Source organism: Diadema antillarum, unplaced genomic scaffold (assembly GCF_040938485.1).
Source record: "Diadema antillarum isolate AM-2024a unplaced genomic scaffold, OU_Dant_1.0 seq00000637_RagTag, whole genome shotgun sequence".
Taxonomy (NCBI): domain Eukaryota; kingdom Metazoa; phylum Echinodermata; class Echinoidea; order Diadematoida; family Diadematidae; genus Diadema; species Diadema antillarum.
Genome location: NW_027271554.1, coordinates 1,783,425 through 1,802,489, shown reverse-complemented (window position 1 = coordinate 1,802,489; position 19,065 = coordinate 1,783,425). Strand labels below are relative to the sequence as shown.

Genomic DNA, 19,065 nt, shown 5'->3' with positions numbered 1-19,065 from the left:
ACAAACATCTTATCCATTCATGGATTTGAAATTTGTGTGCGTGTGGCTGTAGTATTCAGTGTACTGTATGTAGCTCTCCTAAGGTCCTGTCGACCGAGTCACATTCAGTCATCAATTCGAACAGAAAGGGACTATAGGCAGAACCAAACGTTGCCCGAAGCCTGTTTTCAATACTTCAACTTAATTGGTAAGTCTTCAAATTGAAGAATTTATGGGATTTTAAGTTGACATTTACCCTGCGATACTAAATCTGTCATGATCCTGAATGCTACAATGCGAAGCCCGATTACGCTATGCGTATGGGACTGCTGGTCGCTATGCGTATGGGGCTGCTGGTCGCAGTTAATTGCATGATTACTAAGACATGAGAGCACTTTGGGGCGAGTAAGTCTCACAGTGTTAGTTATATGAAAGGTACTTTAACCTGAAACACAAGCTAAGACAAGGAAATTCAAGGACACTTTTGAGGTACCAAAACTTTTTATTATCTTTAAACTCTCTCAAGTTACACTTCTCATGCATGCTATATAATCGTCATCCTAGTCACGTATGATCATAAATATCTCTAGAAGTGCAGTCATATGTTGTGTACACTTCATTGACTTTAGCACTCTGATCATGGAGAGGCACTTATAAACTAAAAAAGAAAAAAAAATCAGGCATGGTGTGAATACCCTAAAGACATCATAAACCATCCAGATATTGCCCTTACACATTACCAAAATGAAAGGCAAATCACTTCCCCCGGGTTGAGGTAAAGTCCAAAGTCTTGAACTGTGTGGTGTTTTGAAATGGAAATATTGAGCTTTGTTTTTAAAACTACAACTAGCTCTTCTTGAGGTGAAAGTTCTTTCACTTTGAATACAATACTAATGTAATTCTAAGTGCATGCAGAATGAATGAATGAATGGATGGAGTGCACAACTTTCTTTTTGCACAGTCTGAAAGATATATTGGGTGAAAATATGTATAAGAAAGATATAGTAAACATACAGTAAAGAAAATTCAGGTTGTGATCAATGTCACCTTGTTTTAGCATTTCATCTTGCCCTGTGCATCATGGGTTGGTATTTTGATGTAATTTCAGTGCAGTTTGACACAGATAAGTAAATTTATCAACGGATAATATAGACACTGCAGAATATTACAGTGGCTAGTCGCATGCCAGTCCAATATTTGTTTATGTTGGCCCATGGGTAGGACAGTTTGTCATATTTTTCATAGAAGGGAATTTCTATGGAAACAAGCTGCAAGGCATCACCAATTGATAAAACAATTTTAGCACGATTGATAGAAATCAGTAAGAAATATTAATGGCACAATTGACGGAACAAAGTACTGTGCAGAATCTCTTTGGAGTGTACTCGAACAAGAGTGAGTACTGGTATACTGTAAAGCATGATATTTTCGTGGCATGAAATTTTCACGAATTGGAGCCAACAGTCTTTTTTTGCGGCATGAAATTTTCATGAGTTGCCTCTAACATTTAGTGTAGACATAGCAAGAACTTTCGCATGCATTTTAATTTCGCGAATCTTGGCTCTCGCGAAATTCACGAAATTAAAATGCACGGGAACATTCCTCGTTTTACAGTATAGATTATTTGATCAGTGTAACTTTTTGGCATTTGCATAGAAAAAAATTGTTTTTTTTGTTTTGTTTATCCCCTCAGCTTAATGCTGCCAGGCCGCCGGACATAAACTGCCATGACGACCGGGGCAACACGCCCCTCCACCGGGCCAGCTGTAGCGACAAGAGGGAGGCGGCCATCTTGCTGCTGCAGGGCGGGGCCAAGACCGGCATCAAGAACAGCATGGACCAGACCCCCCTGGACCTGGCCCAGTCGTTCCACTTGCGGCAGCTGCTGAGCGTCAGACCAATGAAGGTAGGCAGGGCACTTCGGTACAGTAAAAAAGGCACTGGACTTCTGTGTACGAGGAGGTCCTAGATCCAAATCCTTACATGTGCTTTAATAGGTCTTTGGATGAACCCTTAGTGTGCCTCAAGTGCCAGTTCTCACAGAAAACCCCGAAAAAGCATTGTACACACTGTCCAAAAGTCCCTGGCACCGAAGGGGTTGATAGGAAGGTAGGTGTGGTCACTGTGGTATTCTGTAAAAGTGGATATTTTTGCACTCGGTCGGGTAAGAGAGTTTCGCATGTTTTTAATTCCGCAAAATCAAGACATCAACTAGTGGAACATATGGCAAGAAAAAATATTCGCAAGCTCTTATTTCTGCACTAGCTTCTGGTTGCGTGAAATGCGCAAAAATTTAAACACCACGAAAATTTCCACGTTTACAGTAGTGGATGAGGAGGAGGCTCTTGACGCTGTAACAGAAGACCTTGGTTTCAAATCTCGCTTGGTTCAAAGACGCATGCATTCTTGGACAGGATTGATTTAGTGCAGTATGCCATTGACATGAGATTTTTCTCAAAAGAAGAACATTTTCATAGGTGATTTATCAATTAGGCTACTCCCATTCCATCTTCAACCAGTTCATCTATTGACCATTTAATCCAATTGCCACTTAGCCTCATTACCAGTTGATCTACTTCCATATGGGCTATGCCCATTTTGTCCAATACCCACAGTTTATTAGACAAAATGGGGGAAAATCCAAGGAGAAAGAATTGCAATTAGACCATCTGGTCATTAGATGAAACAATAATTAGCCAAACTGGACATTAGACCAAGTGAGGTTTAGACCAAACGGGCATTAGACGAAATTTATAGTAGACCAAATGAGCTTAGCCATAGTGGTGTTAGACAAAGTAGACCATCTGATATTAGACCAGGTGGCAATAAACCATTTTCGTAATCAGTGTGCTCAAGTACAGGGATGTATTTTGACATATCTCAGGAGACAAAAGAAAACTTCACAATACATCAGTCCTATTTGAGAAAACGCCTGTTGTGAAAATCTTTATGCAGAAAACATATCGGTTGATCAAAACAGGAGAACAGTCAAACTTGATATGAGGTTGCCATTTTGAAGTTCCTGAAGAAAACCAAGTCAGATGATTTACTGACAGAAAATTTGTGATTTTCATATTGCGCTCTGATTTGGCTTTTACTATAAAAAAATGCCAAGAATGTCTCCAGACCTATTATTTTGCCTTTTTTCTCTTTCTTAACTTGCCTTCAGATTTATGTTTTCTATGTGAGAATGTCTCTGCAATTTCTTGGTATGGGTAGTAAAGCTAGTTTCAAATTTTGCAGTACTGTTCTGTAGATTGCAGGTGCATATGGAAAAAAAAATCCTCACATTGTTTTATTTCTGCGTACTTAATGTGCAAAGTGACTGATTTTATCGAGGACCTCTTTTTTCTTATCTCCCTTTTATCTGTACATCCAGGTCATACACAGCTACGTCAACAAGTTTGAAGGGCCTCTCTACAGGGTGAGCAAACTTTTAGCAGTGTCAGAATGTGTGGGATACTCGGCTTAAAATTCCAGATGTTGTTTGCAAGGAAAATGGGGTGTGTTGCCATGTAGTATTAGGGCAATAACCTCATATAACCATAAAGGCAGAGCATTCGTTGATGCTTTTCGCTCAGATGTCAAAGCACCGAGTGTTGTTGTCCATCATGATAAAAATAAGTACCGTATGTCGTTACATGCCTTGTGAAGCCCTGTGTTTCAATGTTGCATTGATAGTGTTTCAGATATGAGAAGCAACAATGTTAATTGCTTTTTATAGACTGTCAAGGTGATTTCCAAGTGGTCGTTTAGGTTGTTCATTTGCAGATGCATTCAAATTCCCTCCTGGTATTCATTTTAAATGGCATATTTGCTTTTAAAGTAGCAAACATTTGATCTTTTTTACCTCATTGTTTTGTTTTGTTTTGTTTTTGTTACCATACGCCGGACAAATAAATGTATTTTATGATTCCTCACTATTTTGAACATTGCTTAATAAATATCATGCATCTGTTCTTTACAAACTATTACCATACAAGGTGTGATTTTATTATATTTTGACACGATTATGTAAAATATATACATTTTTGTTGAAAATGAAAATATGAAGTTAAATATTCGTTATCATCACTGGCTTCATTTTCTTCCTCCTCCTTGTCCACTATTCCTCTTTTTCCTTCACTTTATCTTCTTCCTCCACTTTATGTCACTTTCTTTCCACCTCCTCTTCCTCCTCTTCCTCATCATCACCATTGTCAGTGTTATTATCATCATTGTTGCCAGTATCACATGATCATCATCAATGCCATACCAATCTATCATCACAATTTCCAGTGAATCTGATTCTGTCATCATCATTGCCATAAACACCACCATCATCATCACCACTATCACTACCATCACCACCTTCATCACCACCAACACCATCATCATCACCATCTTCATCATCACTACCATCACCACCATCATCATCATCATCATCATCATCACTACCACCACCACCACAATCATCATCATCATCACCACCACCACCACCACCATCATCACCACCACAACCAACATCATCACCACCAACTTTACTACCACCACCACCACAATACTCACTACCATCACCAGCACCCCCATCATCATCACCACCAACTATCATCACCACCACTGCCGTCATCACGGTGCCATCATCACCACCACCATCACCGTCATCATCACCTACACCACCATCATCACTACCATCAACATTTTCTTTTTACTTATCATTTATGGTCACTTTGTTTTCTTTTCTGATGCTCTTTTCATTTCTTTGTTGTTGTTGGGTTTTTTTTTTTCCTCAGGCTGGTCTTGTGAGGAGGAGACACCTCTGGGTGGTCCTAGATCAAGGGATGCTGACCTATTATAGGAACAGGTATTGGTTTTGTCTTCTTTGTCTGGAGATCACAACAATATTGAACATGAGGAGGAGTTTCTCTCTATAATATATATATATATATATATATATATATATATATATATATATTTGTTTTTTTGTTTTTTTTTTGTACACTGATGCCTTTTAGCAATGTGATTGATTGTTTTCGTTAGGTTCCTGAAATAATGTGAATCCCCATAGAATTAGTAAACGGCACTCCGAGGCTAATAGAAGATTCATTTACCTACAGTCAACCTTGCCTAAGTCGAATCTATTTGGACTGAAGAAATAGTTTCGACTTCCGAGAAAATTAGACTTACGAGGGATTAAAATCAATAGAATATAAAGAGAAGAGGACTTTGAAAGACCTTCAGCTTTTATAGGCGATTATTCGACTTACGTGAGGTTGACTTAAAGTGAAAACATAGTTTTGGTGAGGGTTTGAGAACCCGTCTGGCACCATTTCATATTTGCTTGTAATATATTGAAAGAGTCTACCAAGAAACTTACCTGGCTGACGCGATTTGCCGGGATGATGAGTTGTTTCTGAGTATTTTGAGATCAAAAGTAAAAGTTGGTAAACCGACTTTTATTCCAGAAGGATCCAGGTTAACTTGGTCTCAGGGACAACTCGGCCCTATTTGTGACAATTTATACGCAGTTCGTGATCGCCATATTCTATACATAGGCGCTTTATAGGCGCACATTAATTTTGCATGCGCGCCAAGGTTAAGGTTCTTTGATGCGCGCATTGTTTCAACTCGGCCAATAACTGCGACCAGCCAGAACAAGAAGCGCTTCCATAGTACAACACTGTATAATCCAGAGGGACAACTCGGCCCCGCCGTCAAAATGAGGCCGAGTTGTCCCCGAGTCCGAGTTGGCCTGACCCTGATCGGGGAAGTTCTGAGATGCGAACATTTTTGGTTAATATTTCGCATTTTCGTCGTTATCCAACGAATATCTTGCCATTACAGCGTTATTCCACACATTTCTTAGGCATACGTGTACATTTGGGGGCGAAATTGGACAATTTTGCAGGCTTACCAGAACTATGTTTTGGCTTTAAGCAAGGTTGACTGTATATGCTTGCTGACTCCCCCCCCCCCCCCCCCCCATTAAAAAAAAAGGAATATATCTTTTTGAGGGGAATGAGATATATTACTATTTAGTGTAAGTGAAATGATGACTAACAATAAAATGAAAAATTACATTTCATAAAACAAGATTAGAAGACTTTTTTTTTCTTTAAATCTTCAATAAACTGGCTAAGACATAGTTGCCATGAAGATCAAGACATAAATGCCTTTCATTTTTTACTTACAGGGCTGATGCGTATGCTGGTGTGAAGCGACAAGGCTACAAGAGCTTAGAAGGAGCAGAAATAAGGGTAAGGTGAAGGTGCTCTGGGCATCATTACACTTTGATTTGTAATCCTAATCACTGTAAATTTGCAGCTGTTTTTGTCACCGTGGCAACAAGTGCATTGCATGCATGTGCTTTGTTGTAGCTGCAATCTTCATAACCAGCCTTATGAAATTGGACCCTGAAGTACAATTTAAAAACATTTTGATTCATTGACTTTCTTGCAAGATCAGTCGGAAACAGTTGCCATTCAGTTGAGTAGACAAAATGCTGTCAACAAAATCATAGAAATGCTACACAGCTTTAGATTTTTCTAACAAATTTTGCAAATGGTTAGATTGCGATTGAAAATCACAATGAGAGAAAGAGGGATGAGTATCTTCCAGCAACCTAGGAATTTTCCATTGTGAAGACAACATACATTTGTCTTGAATAAATATGTTGGAATGTTGAAATTTTGGTGAATACCTTTCAAGCATGGGCAATTTGAAAAAAGAAAGAAGAGAAATTAAACCATTGTGAAATATATGGCATGTTCAGTGTGCCTTTCATTTTGAGCTATGTTTGAGGTCAAGTCATGACATTGTTGTAGAGCATCACTATAATACATGATGAGTGTGAATACACCAGGACTCAACATTAGAGGTGCCCAGTGGCCCGAAGCCACTAAAAATTTGTGTTTGGCCCACAAATTATCTCTTGGTGGCCCGATCGGGCAACTGAGATTCAAAATGGGCTGACAGATTATATATCTTGGTGGCCCAATCGGCCAATTAATATTCAAAGTGGATTATTACTTTTCCTTTTATCTTGGGCCACTACATATCTCTCTTGGGCCACTAAAATTTCAGATTTAAAGACTTTAGTTGCCCAAAAACTGTCCAGTAAAAAACAGTAAATCGACCTGTTTCCTTTGAATACTCAGTAGGTCAGTTTGTTGGATTTTTTTTTTTTTTTTGTGAAGCTGGATAACAAATTGTGAATGATAAAATTGCAATGAATTGAATTGATGTTTATTTTCACTCTAACTCTAATATTAAAATGCTACAAAATGAACACATTGAAGTTCAAAATAGCACTGATAATGATTTACTTTTAATACTGTTTTCAGAAAGACAGAAGGAAAAATCACTAGTTTTGAAGTAAGCAAATAAATCTTAATAGATGGTGTTGTATATGTGGCATAATTTGAGGGAATGAAACAGGTAATTTAGTGTCTGTGTCATTAACTAAATCTTACTAATCTTAGTGGAAGAAGCCTACTGAAAAGCTAATAAACTTATCTAGCCCACCCCCACCTCCGCTCTCACAGAAGGGGCTCGATGTCGGATCGACAGGTTGGTTCTAGTAGACAGGGTTAATTTTCAGAGGGTTTTTTTTTTTTTAGCTCACTGTCTACCCAACCTGGAGCTAGAGGACATGCCACTGAAAACACATCCAATATATAATCAATTAGTTCAGTCAAAATAGGACACAATTTAACGTACAATCTGCAATAGAAAACAGGTGCGATTGGATTTGTTTTAAAATCACACTGTAATTTACTGGCCTTACCTAAGGGCCTGACTTCTGGGCAGTTGAAGTTGCAGAGTGGCCATTCCAAGTACTCGCCTCATGCAGTTGGCCTAAAAACATTACAATTATACACTTTCAATACAGTTGTACGTGGATCGTACACTTTTACACAATGCATGTGGTTCTACTGAATACATAGGGCTTCCCAATGGTTACGATGATGATTTTGCCTCCTTTTCCTGGGGTTGCAAAGTTTGTAAATGGACTGACACTGGGTGTGGTGGTTCCCCTCCCTAACTGTGAGAACCTGGGTTCGCTTGAATCAAAAAGAAAAAAAAAAAGGTGGGGGTTAGTTCGTGAGTTCTTGGACCTCCTACCTCAAGAGCAAATTCTGCTTCTCTTCTTCTGTAGTATTGGTCATCGTCAATCATCCGAATGTCTTCTAACTTGGGAAAGAACTGAACTTCTATCACTGATAACCTATCATATGTCAATGTTGATTCCAGTGCACTCCCGTTATAACAAAGTCCTCGGAACCGGCAGTTTTCTTTTTTTGTATTGAAATTATGTCATAATTGAACAAATGCCCCCCCCCCCCCCAAGGAAAAAAAAAATAGAGCAGAAAATGTTGCAGCGTGAAGTTTTTACCTTGTTGTAACCAGAATTTTTGTTATAACCGTGTTCGTTATAATGGGAGTGCACTGAACCATTGTACCTGCTACTGCTAGATTTGAAATACAATGTATGCCGGTTTTATCTACTGCCTAGGTCAACGTTGATGATCCAAAGCTCTTCTCCCTCAAATACCACCAAGGCCCCACCCACCTGTGGATGCTGGACGAGAAATTCTCAGGCGATCTCGACAGAGCGGTAAGACAGGCACAAAAGCAGAATCCATATATCCCAGTGTCATAGAGAGAAGGCGATTATTGCAAGTTACAATAAATGCTATTGCCATATCAACTACTACCACCACCACCTAAACAACCAAACAAACAGACAAAAAATAATGACTGGTTGCTGCCTGACTACTACTGTAATAACAGACATTCATCGTAATCTTTTCAAAAGCCTTATCAAAAGTCTTATCAAAAGAATTGTGAAAATGAGCCATAATCAAGTAAAACTCCAAATAGATGCTCAAGTGTTAAGGCATTATTTTGAATTGACATTAAACCACTTTCATACAGTGTGTAATATTTTGCTTTTGTAAAAGAGTTGAGATTTTAGAGTTTTAGGAATATTATGTACTATGTGTCATTATCAAGAAGTCTCATGAAATTAGGGCAGTTATGTTTAAAGTTACTAATGAAATTTTTCATCAAAATTTCTGTCAATGGCTTGGCCTCATGTATTCATATCTGTACATAAAACAACTGTGGTTCCATTCTCATATGCCTACCATCATAGATACAGTACAGTGAATTTTGAGATATTTGTTAACATAAGTTGATATCCCAGGTATGACTCTGATACATATTTGATAGCCAAAATATCATATTTTTGCAGAAGATATGTATATAAAAAAAAATGCATAATCACTGAAATAAGAGCACTATTTACATCATAAAGGGATATCTTGATATCTTAACAAATTATCTACAAGCCAGATTGTTTGAATGTCAACATGAAGAAGCAGTGAATTGCTAGAAAATTACTTTGGTAAAGTCTGCAGATTTCTGCTAAATGTAATGTTCAGGTTTAGTATAAGCCTAGTGCTGACAAAATGTCCATAAGATACACTTGAGTGAGTATACACTGGCACTTCCCATGGAAATATTTTCCAGTAAGTTCTGGTGCTATGCAGTCCAGTGAGTAGTGTGTGCACTCACTGTGGCTTTCTTTTCTTTCTTGAGTGAATAAATCATGTCAGTAGCATCAATCAGCTCATAGAAATAGCCATAAAATAACTAATACACATGTACCTTGACACGTACAGTGTACACATCCACAGTTTCATGTGTCTTATGACCTACTGCCACATCCCCACTGACGTGAAAGAGGCAAAAAAAAAAAGATCATTGCGTACGGCCTGTCTCATCACTGGCAATCATGATGTCACTCCCTGTGTGAACCAAATCAATTTGTAGATCTGCCACACACTGATTATCTTTCATCTTATGATGAGTTGAGTGTGAGGTTGGTGATTTGTGTAACATTTGTTTCTCTTCCCACATTCCCACATACTCCTTGTTTTCACTTTTTCCATAGTCATCATACAACAGGCACGCGTCACAGTAACATGAACGTTTCCTGACTGATACCGGTATCACACCTGTTACATTGGTGGATCTCGCACTGTATCCCTCCTCCCAGTGTTTATCAGTGATGCTGCAGCCAGGTCTATTTCCATGCACTGATCCTCCTCTAGGAAATAAAGATTAAGATCCTTCCGGCGTATGAACTTGTGTCGCTTGTTGGAGAAGAAAAATCGGTGGACAGGCGATCATGAAGGTCCTCAGTGGAGTGGAATTGTCGATCTCCTTTCCGTCTCTTGCTGTAGCCTTTCTCTGTGCTGGTGATAAGTTTTTTATAACTTGGCCGCCTCTTTCCTGATGTGACTGCATTGCTTCCTTCCTGTTTGGTCTATGCCGAGCCCCTCTCTGCCTGTTCATCATCATCTCCTTCTCGTAAGAAGCTTCTTGTTCCTTGCACTTTGCTTGATATCGAGCATTTTACTCCCTTTTCTTCGCTTTCTTGGCTTCATTCCTGATGTCTTCCTGAGACGGCCTACCACTCCTTTTCTCGGCATCCTCTTTCTCTGCGTTCCTTTCCTCTGCATATCTCGCTCATTGCCGTCTTAATATTTCTTCTTTGTTCTTTTCATAATTGGCCTTGTTTTGAGCTGCTCTTTTTTCCTTTTTTAATTTCTTGTAATATGCAAGCCTTTCAGCACCATCCATATTATTGCTCAAGTGTTGTGTAGGAATCTGCATTGTATAAGAGGAAGTTCTGAATATATAGTCAATTGGTGTCTTTTCAGGTTCGGGTTCGTTGATTCGCGAAAACAACATCTAGCGAAAATGTCTGCGATCTCATCAATCGCGAAAATATCTGTACGCAAAAATAACAGCGTATACAGTAGGCATTGTGTAGACAGAACTTGTAAGCATAATTAAGGGGGCAGTGAGCCTATCCTTGAGTTTAGGGATCACCGTCTGGACATGATTTTGTTCAGAAAGTAATCATTATAGTGACAACCAATTGAGCTGACGAATATTTATAGTAAATGATTGTTATCTTATTGTCAATCTCTATTTTCTTCCTTCAACTGCATCTTGCACTCTCACCCGCAACTGCACTGCACTCACCTCATCACCTTCCTCCAAGAGAGTTATGTCGTTGGATAGTCATTTTATGAGGCCTCCATCCATTTCAAGCTTAATCGCTTATGATGGTGGTCTCCTGCATTCAATGATCTCTGTTGTTTGCTGAAAAATACTGTATATCTTATTTTATGTTTCTGTGTATCTACATTGCTCAATGCAATCACCTATGTGTATCTATTTATGTACTGTTATCGATTTATTTCACTGCACTTGTTATTCTTTGTCTTTGTACTTTTTGAAGTTTGTTTTCAAATTGCATCTGATTGAATGCAGAAATAAAAGCAAACAAACAAACAAAAAATATATTATAGATCTCCCAGTGCAAAATACTTTATGTTGATATGTATTTGATTTGTTTTTTCCCCTTTAAAATGTTTGTTTTTTCTGTGTTGATTTATGTTAATTTTTTACTCTTTTTGGAAAGCGAGGGAAAGGTACACTTCATTATGCCAGTTGTTTGCATTTGTTTTGTTTACGTGTTCGTATTTGCAGAAGTGGATCAGCGCCCTACGCGAGCACCGGTCGTATTGCGAGCGCCTCGCCAGCAGCAAGGTCATCGCTGACTCGTCCGACTCAGAGGACGAGGACGAAGGGCCCACCCGTAGCAAGAAACTTCTTCCGCTGAACAGCATCCATGACATCATGAAGGTATATACTTCTAATAACCTTATTATTACTATATATTATTATACTTATATACTTGCTGAAAATTATGATTGTGATGACTACAGTCGCATTAACCCGTTGAGGATGAGTCCCGAGAATACTCAGGCTGGTGTCTATGGGAAATGCATGTTATAGCAAAATCAGTCCATTCTCAACAGGTTAATAATAGGAACAGTAATGAAATATGAGAAGGTGACTGCCAGTAGTATATTGATAATCATAACAGCAGTGATATTAATGATGCCAGTAATAGTGCTAATGACAATGACAATTGTGATGATGATTTATATCATTATTGTTTGTATTATAATTCCTATTCTTTCATTTCATTTATACCATTCTATGGAAAAAAACAAACCAACAAAAGCTAACATACAACAAACAGAATACAGTACATTGACAGTGCAAAATACATATATCTGTACCGGTACCTCAACATAAACAAATCTATAGAGATTATACAGTAGACTGATGCCCCAAAAAATCATGAAAAAAATCCATGAGAATCATTATGAAAATGAGATAATAGCTATAATAGTAATGATCACAATAATAACAATGATAGTGATGATCGTGATCATGATGATGACGTCTATGCTAATGTTGTGAATTTACCAAAAGAGTACTGTAAAACGAGGAATGTATGCACACATTTTACTTTCATGAATTTCGCAAGGGTCAAGATTCGTGAAATTAAAATGGATGTGAACATTCTTGTCTACATGATATGTATTAAATGTTAGAGGCAACTCACGAAAATTTCATGCCGCGATAAAGGCCATGAATTTATCCTGCATAAGTATCTTGTTTTACAGTGCACTCCTTGGTGATAGCACTGTTTTTCTCTCAGGGTTCTCCTGAAGTTGGTACCCTATAATCATTATCCATAATATGTGGGTCGAGAGCAATATAATGGGTGAAAGAGCTTGTCCAGTGAGACAGGTGTCACAAGAGATTTGAATTCAGGAACTCATGTTTGAGGCTCCGTAGGGAAGTCCACCTCACCATGGCACTCTGGCTGTCTTTTGCTTTTAAACACTGGACATCAAAGTGGAGCCCAAATGTAGACACCACTCATATACTTGAGCCAGTCGCTGTTACTTGTTCATTGCTTCCATTCAGACTTGTATCTTTTGTTGTGGACTTTCCAGAATGCCCAAACTCGGCAACAACTCCTGGAAGAGAGCATCCGATGTCTGACCCAGTGGACGGATGGCTTAAAGGGACACACCAGCGCAAACGGCATAAATCCTACAGGTAATGTATTCCTGGTAAGGCCACCATTTTCTGAAGTGAAATGCCACTCCACAATGTGGACATGTGATTACATGATAAACACAGAATATAAAATTCACTTCCATGACAGTTAAAAAAAGTAATGATCTTAAGCCATTTTTATGATTACATTGACGGTATGAGTCAGTCATAGTGCCATATATATATATATATATTTTTTTTTTTTTCAAACAGAAACTTACATAATACTGTCATAGACACCTTGTTTGTCTTGAATGTATATTATGTATACATGTAAAGTTATATCATGAGTGTTTGTGTATTATAAACATGTCCAATATTTTGTGAGCAAAAGTAGGCGAAGAGCCTAATAACACTTGCAGCTAAAGATATGTATTATCATCAGCACCGTTCAGAATAGAGTAGACACCAATAGCAATCATGCAACCCTTAGTCCTTTTTCAGTGCCAAGTAGAACAGAAAATCCTGTAGTATTTAACACACTATCCAAAGTCCTTGGCCCATAAAGGGTTAATTTTCCATGAAGTCTTGCATTCACTTTCGTAGAGCTGCAGCAAAAACTCCAGGATGTGTTGGACCGATCCCACGCTGCCTGTGACGCCCTCTCTAGTTGCGTGACGGTCATGTCGGGTCAAGAAGAGGTAAGCTCAGCTCGTTCCATCATTGGTACAGGAGAACCTTATCATAACAAGGTTTCATCATTGGTACAGGAGAACCTTATCATAACAAGGTTTCATCATTAGTACAGGGGAATCTTATCATAACAAGGTTCCATCAGTGAGACGGGAAACCTCATTACAACAAGGTTCCATCATTGGTACAGGGGAACCTCATTACAAGGTTCCATCATTGGTACAGGGGAACCTCATTACAAGGTTCCATCATTGGTACAGGAGGACTTCATTACAACAAGGTTCCATTAGTGGTACGTGGGAACCACATTAAAACAAAAGTCTATCAGTGGTACAGGAAAACCTCTTTACAAGGTTCCATCATTGGTGCAGGGGAACCTCATTAAAACAAGGTTCTATCAGTGGTACAGAAGAACCTCATAGCAAGGTTCCATCATCAGTGGTATAGGAGAACCTTACAAAAACAAGGTTCCATCAATGGTAGGGCGTACAGGAGAAGCTCATGACAGCGTATTTCCATCAGTGGAACAGGAGAACCTCATTGCAACAAGGCTCCATCATTGGTACAGGGGAACCTCATTACAACAAGGTCTCATTAGTCATACAGGAGAACCTCTTTGCAATAAGGTTTTATCATTGGTACAGGAGAACTTCATTACAACAAGGTTCCATCATTGGTACAGGGGAACCACATTAAAACAAGGTTCTATCAGTGGTATAGGAGAACCTCATTGCACGGTTCCATAATCAGTGGTACAGGAGAACCTCACAAAATCAAGGTTCCATCAATGGCAGGGCCTACAGGAGAACCTCATGACAGCATAGATCCACCAGTGGTACCGGAGAACCTCATTACAACAAGGTCTCATTAGTCATACATGAGAACCTCTTTGCAATAAGGTTTTATCATTGGTACAGGATTGCTTCATGACAACAAGGTTCCATCATTGGTGCAGGGGAACCTCATTAAAACAAGGTTCTATCAGTGGTACAGGAGAACCTCATAGCACGGTTCCATAATCAGTGGTATAGGAGAACCTCACAAAATCAAGGTTCCATCAATGGTGGTAAGGCATACAGGAGAACCTCGTGACAGCATAATCTCATCAGTGGTACAGGAGAACCTCATTACAACAAGGCTCCATCACTGGTACGGGACAACCTCATCATAGCAAGGTTCCATCATTGGTACAGGGGAACCTCATTCAACAAGGTCTCATTAGTCATGCAGGAGAGCCTCATTGCGGCAAGGTTCTATCTTTGGTACAGGAGAACTTCATTACAACAAGGTTCCATTAGTGGTACAGGAGAACCTCATAGCAAGGCTCCATCAGTGGTATAGGAGATCCTCATAACAACAAGGTTCCATCAATGGTGATAAGGCATACAGGAGAACCTCATGACAGCATAATTCCATCAGTGGTACAGAAGAACCTCATTACAACTAGGGTCCATCAGTGGTACAGGGGAACCTCATGACAAGAAGGTTTCATCATTGGTACAGGAGAACCTCATTATAGTGAAGTACCTTCAGTGGTAAAGGAGAACCTCATTACAGCAAGATTCTTTGATACAAGGAGACCTTATTAAAACAAGGTTCCATCAGTGGTACAGGAGAACCTCATTATAGCAGCATTCCATCATTGGTGCAAGGGTACCTTCATCTTCCCTTTCCTGTAGCTGTCATGTTTACATTGGTATGGTAATTATAGATGATATTAGCATGTCATACATGCCTCACTTGTCGTGTTCTCCAAGCTATTGAAGATTTAATGGACTTTGTCATGATTTAAATTGTCTTCTATTTTCTGGTATACTGCCATTTGCTTGCTCATCGTAGTGTAAAATCAGAAATGTTTGTGTGCATGAAACTTTCATGAATTTTGCGAGGAGCCAAGATTCGCAAAAGTAGAATGCATGTTAAAGTTTTGTCTACTCAATGCATTGAATGCCAGTCACCAATACATGCAAATACCATGCTGCGAAAAAAAAAAGGCCGTCGGCTCCAATTTGCAAAATTTCATGCCGCAAATGTTTCTGGCTTTAGAGTATTTCTTCCTGCTCATATTCTTACTTTTACTGGGCAAGATGAGCTGTTCAAGACAAATTTCTTTAAAAAAGGATTGTTTAAATCAAAACAACAAATACGGATATGCCGAGGTTCCAGCGACATTAAACAGTTCCATTTGTGTGAGACATCATAATGGTAACATAGGAATGTCTGCAGTAATCGTGGAATATTACACTTTGTGGAAATTTTTCAGGATTTGGTGTTCCACTGTGAATCTATGCAGAAATTGTTGGGAGATATTTGAAATTGTACAAAGATACATTTATAAAGTTTTTAACAATCACTGCTCCAAAACATTGACTATGGGCATGTTTCCATTTTTTGTAGTAGTTTGCCCATGAACTTTGGAGCCAGTCAATATTTTGTGAATAATGCATGATGTGCAGTATGAAATATTTGTTGTATATATGAAGACGTTGTTCGCAAAAACCGACAAGTCCATATTTGCCAAATAGAGATATTTGCGATTAAAGGTCAAGAAAAATATGAGAGTAATAAGAAAATTTTTGCTTCTTTTGACCATTACTTCAAAAATGTACCTTTATATGTAGTGACCAATATATCATTTGAAAGGTATTATTTTATACTTTATGACAGAGACCGTACTTCAAAATCTTCAAAAATGGACTTATCGGTTTTTGCGAACAAACTCTTCTATATTGAATTCTGCTGTGCTAAATGTATCGCTATAATTTTACTGTGAATACCCAGAGAGATACCGAAATAGAAAAAAAAAAAGAGAAAATGGAATCTTTATGATATGATTGATGGACATGAACTATTTTGAAAGGGGGGTCTTCATAAGTAACAACAGCAAAAAAACAAAAAACAAAAACAAAAAACAAGCAAACAAAACAACAAAATAAAAATGAAAACAGACTGAACAACAGGAAGTGAAATTTGTGCCTTTTAATGCTTGTTCAGAGATATCATACAGATTTTGTTATTATCCTTGAAGTAACGTAATATGCAAAAGTAGTTGTATTTTCATTGTGGCCTGAAATCTTGCAACAGGCAAATTGAAGCATAGAACTCTTCAATGCACATCCCAGATAGAAAACTTGGCAAGACATCAGCAGAATTTAAAGTGAATAAAAGGGCAACTCCAAGTCATTGTCAGAATTCAAAATGAATAGAAGAGCAACTCCAAGACATCAGCAGAATTCAAAGTGAATAAAGGGGCAACTCCAAGTCATTGTCAGAATTCAAAGTGAATAAAAGGTCAACTCCACAATGACAGAATTCAAAATGAATAAAAGGGCAACTCCAAGACAACGACCGAATTAGAAGTGAACAAAAGGGCAACTCCAAGACATTGACAGAATTCAAAGTGAATAAAAGAGCAACTCTAAGACATTGACAAGAGTTCAAAGTGAATAAAAGGGCATTCATGGAACACCTTATTTTCTTGGCAATATAGAGCTACCACTCTGAAGTGCTGTTGAGAGATTTTTTTTTTTCAAAGGCGTAACTTAGGTACTGTATGTACCATATATTTAACGAATCTAATTTTATATGAATTAGGACTTCCCAGCAATTTTATGAGTGGTTAACTTCGCAATTGTGGAGTACAGCATAGACTGGAGAAATGTTTGCGTACGCGTCACATTCATGTCAGGATTAGAGCTAATATTTTGGTGTGCTTTTAAAGTCCCAAATAGCGCCTGACTCGCGAAATTTGCGAAAATAAAAACGTCGCCAAATAAACACCATATACAGTACCCCTTCGCACTCCCATGAAAGACCAACAACTAAACAGTATGAATGAAACATGGTCATAACACAGTGGCAATAGGTAATGGGTAAAAAATATTGTTTGCTCTCACATTGTGTGGATCATGTTAACACGAGGTTGGTGCCCATCAAAGAGAAGAGAGAGAAGGAGGGAGAGAGAAAAAGAAAGGAAAGATAGATATACCGTATGTCCAAAAAAAAATTACAACGGGACCCTCCACAATGATATCTTTAAAAATAGTGAGTCAATCTAAATACAAATTCAGGGTATGAAACTATAACTCATTACCCAAAGCTTACAGAAAACCCCATTCGATTTGCTTCAGTGGTCAAAGAGAAATGAGGAATTTTGTAGAGGATGTCGGGAATCCCTTCCCTCCAAGTTTTGCCTATTGTATTCACACACAAGTGCATTGAAGTGCTAAACTTGGAAGAATCAGACTCATGACATGCTTTACAACAATCCACATTTCTCTGTGACCGCTTAACCAAATTGAATGGGGTTTTCTGCAAAATAGAGCTAAGATGTTGTATTTTAAGACCTTGAAGTAGCATTTAGACAGTTTAATCATATTGGGTGTTATCAATGCGAAAATCTGATTGTAATTTTTTTTGGGACATACTGTAGAGAGATAGACACACAGAGGAAGAGAAAAAGATAGAAAATGAGAGAGGGAGAAGAGATATATAATGCTGTAAAATCAGAAATTATTGCATTCATTTTAATTTCATGAATTTTGCAAGAGCAGAGAAATTCATGAAATTAAAATGCATGCAAAAGTTCTTGTATACACTGTAATGCATTGGATATCAGTGGCAATTTGCGAAAATTTCATGCCATGAAAAAATGCCATTAGCTCCAATTCTTGTTTTCTGGTATGGTATGTGTGTAGAGAGAGAGAGAGAGAGAGAGAGGGAGAGGAGGAATAGATAGTTAGAAAGGTATATACATGTATACCATAGAGAGAGAGAGAGAGAGAGGGGTGTGTGTGTGTGTGTGTGTGTGTGTGTATGTGTATGTGTGTGGTTGAGAGAGAGAGTGATAGAAGGAGTGAAAAAGGAGTGAAGAGACGTCTGTCAATCACAAACAAGAACCGATGTTTTGAAACATTCTTGTAAATGATTTACAGCTCAGGTCCTTCACTGCTTCCTTTCAGGTTTCACTGCCAAGCAGGCCTAAACATTAACTTTGCAAATGAGGATATCTCTAATAAAGTATCTCTAATCATTTACACATTTATCTTCTCACTAATTACTAGGAGATTACAGGCAGTCATTGTAAGCATCTTTTGTGTGAAGGATATTATAGCGATCGCCATGATACTGAAGTCATGATCTTTCAAAAACATTAAATTTTAAGGCCTTGATATACAGATTTCGAATGACCAGATGTGGTCAAATAGTTGATAACTGTTCTCAAGTATTAGATGGTATTATTGTAAAAGCTGTTATTTTTGCGAGGGTTTGATTTTTGTGAATTTCGCAAATCACCATTGCGCCAGGAATTTAACAGCACATGAAAATATCACTAATGGACAGGCACAAGTATACTTACACTACAATAGCCTCGTTATCGATTTGCGCAAACAACATCTCATGCAACTGTTTGTGGCCTCCTCATTTGCAAAAATATCTGTATATGAAAATCACAGCTTATAGGCCTACAGTATT

General features: G+C 38.3%; 1 protein-coding gene across 1 annotated transcript in view; it reads left to right on the top strand.

Annotated features, from left to right (window-relative positions):
* LOC139736353 (oxysterol-binding protein-related protein 1-like) overlaps positions 1 to 19,065 on the top strand; it is a 105,638-nt gene that overhangs the window by 10,839 nt on the left and 75,734 nt on the right. Inside the window, 8 exon segments of the mRNA XM_071647109.1 lie at positions 1,673 to 1,885; positions 3,359 to 3,403; positions 4,752 to 4,822; positions 6,152 to 6,215; positions 8,474 to 8,575; positions 11,527 to 11,682; positions 12,852 to 12,957; positions 13,504 to 13,598. Coding sequence (XP_071503210.1) covers positions 1,673 to 1,885; positions 3,359 to 3,403; positions 4,752 to 4,822; positions 6,152 to 6,215; positions 8,474 to 8,575; positions 11,527 to 11,682; positions 12,852 to 12,957; positions 13,504 to 13,598 — 852 coding nt within the window.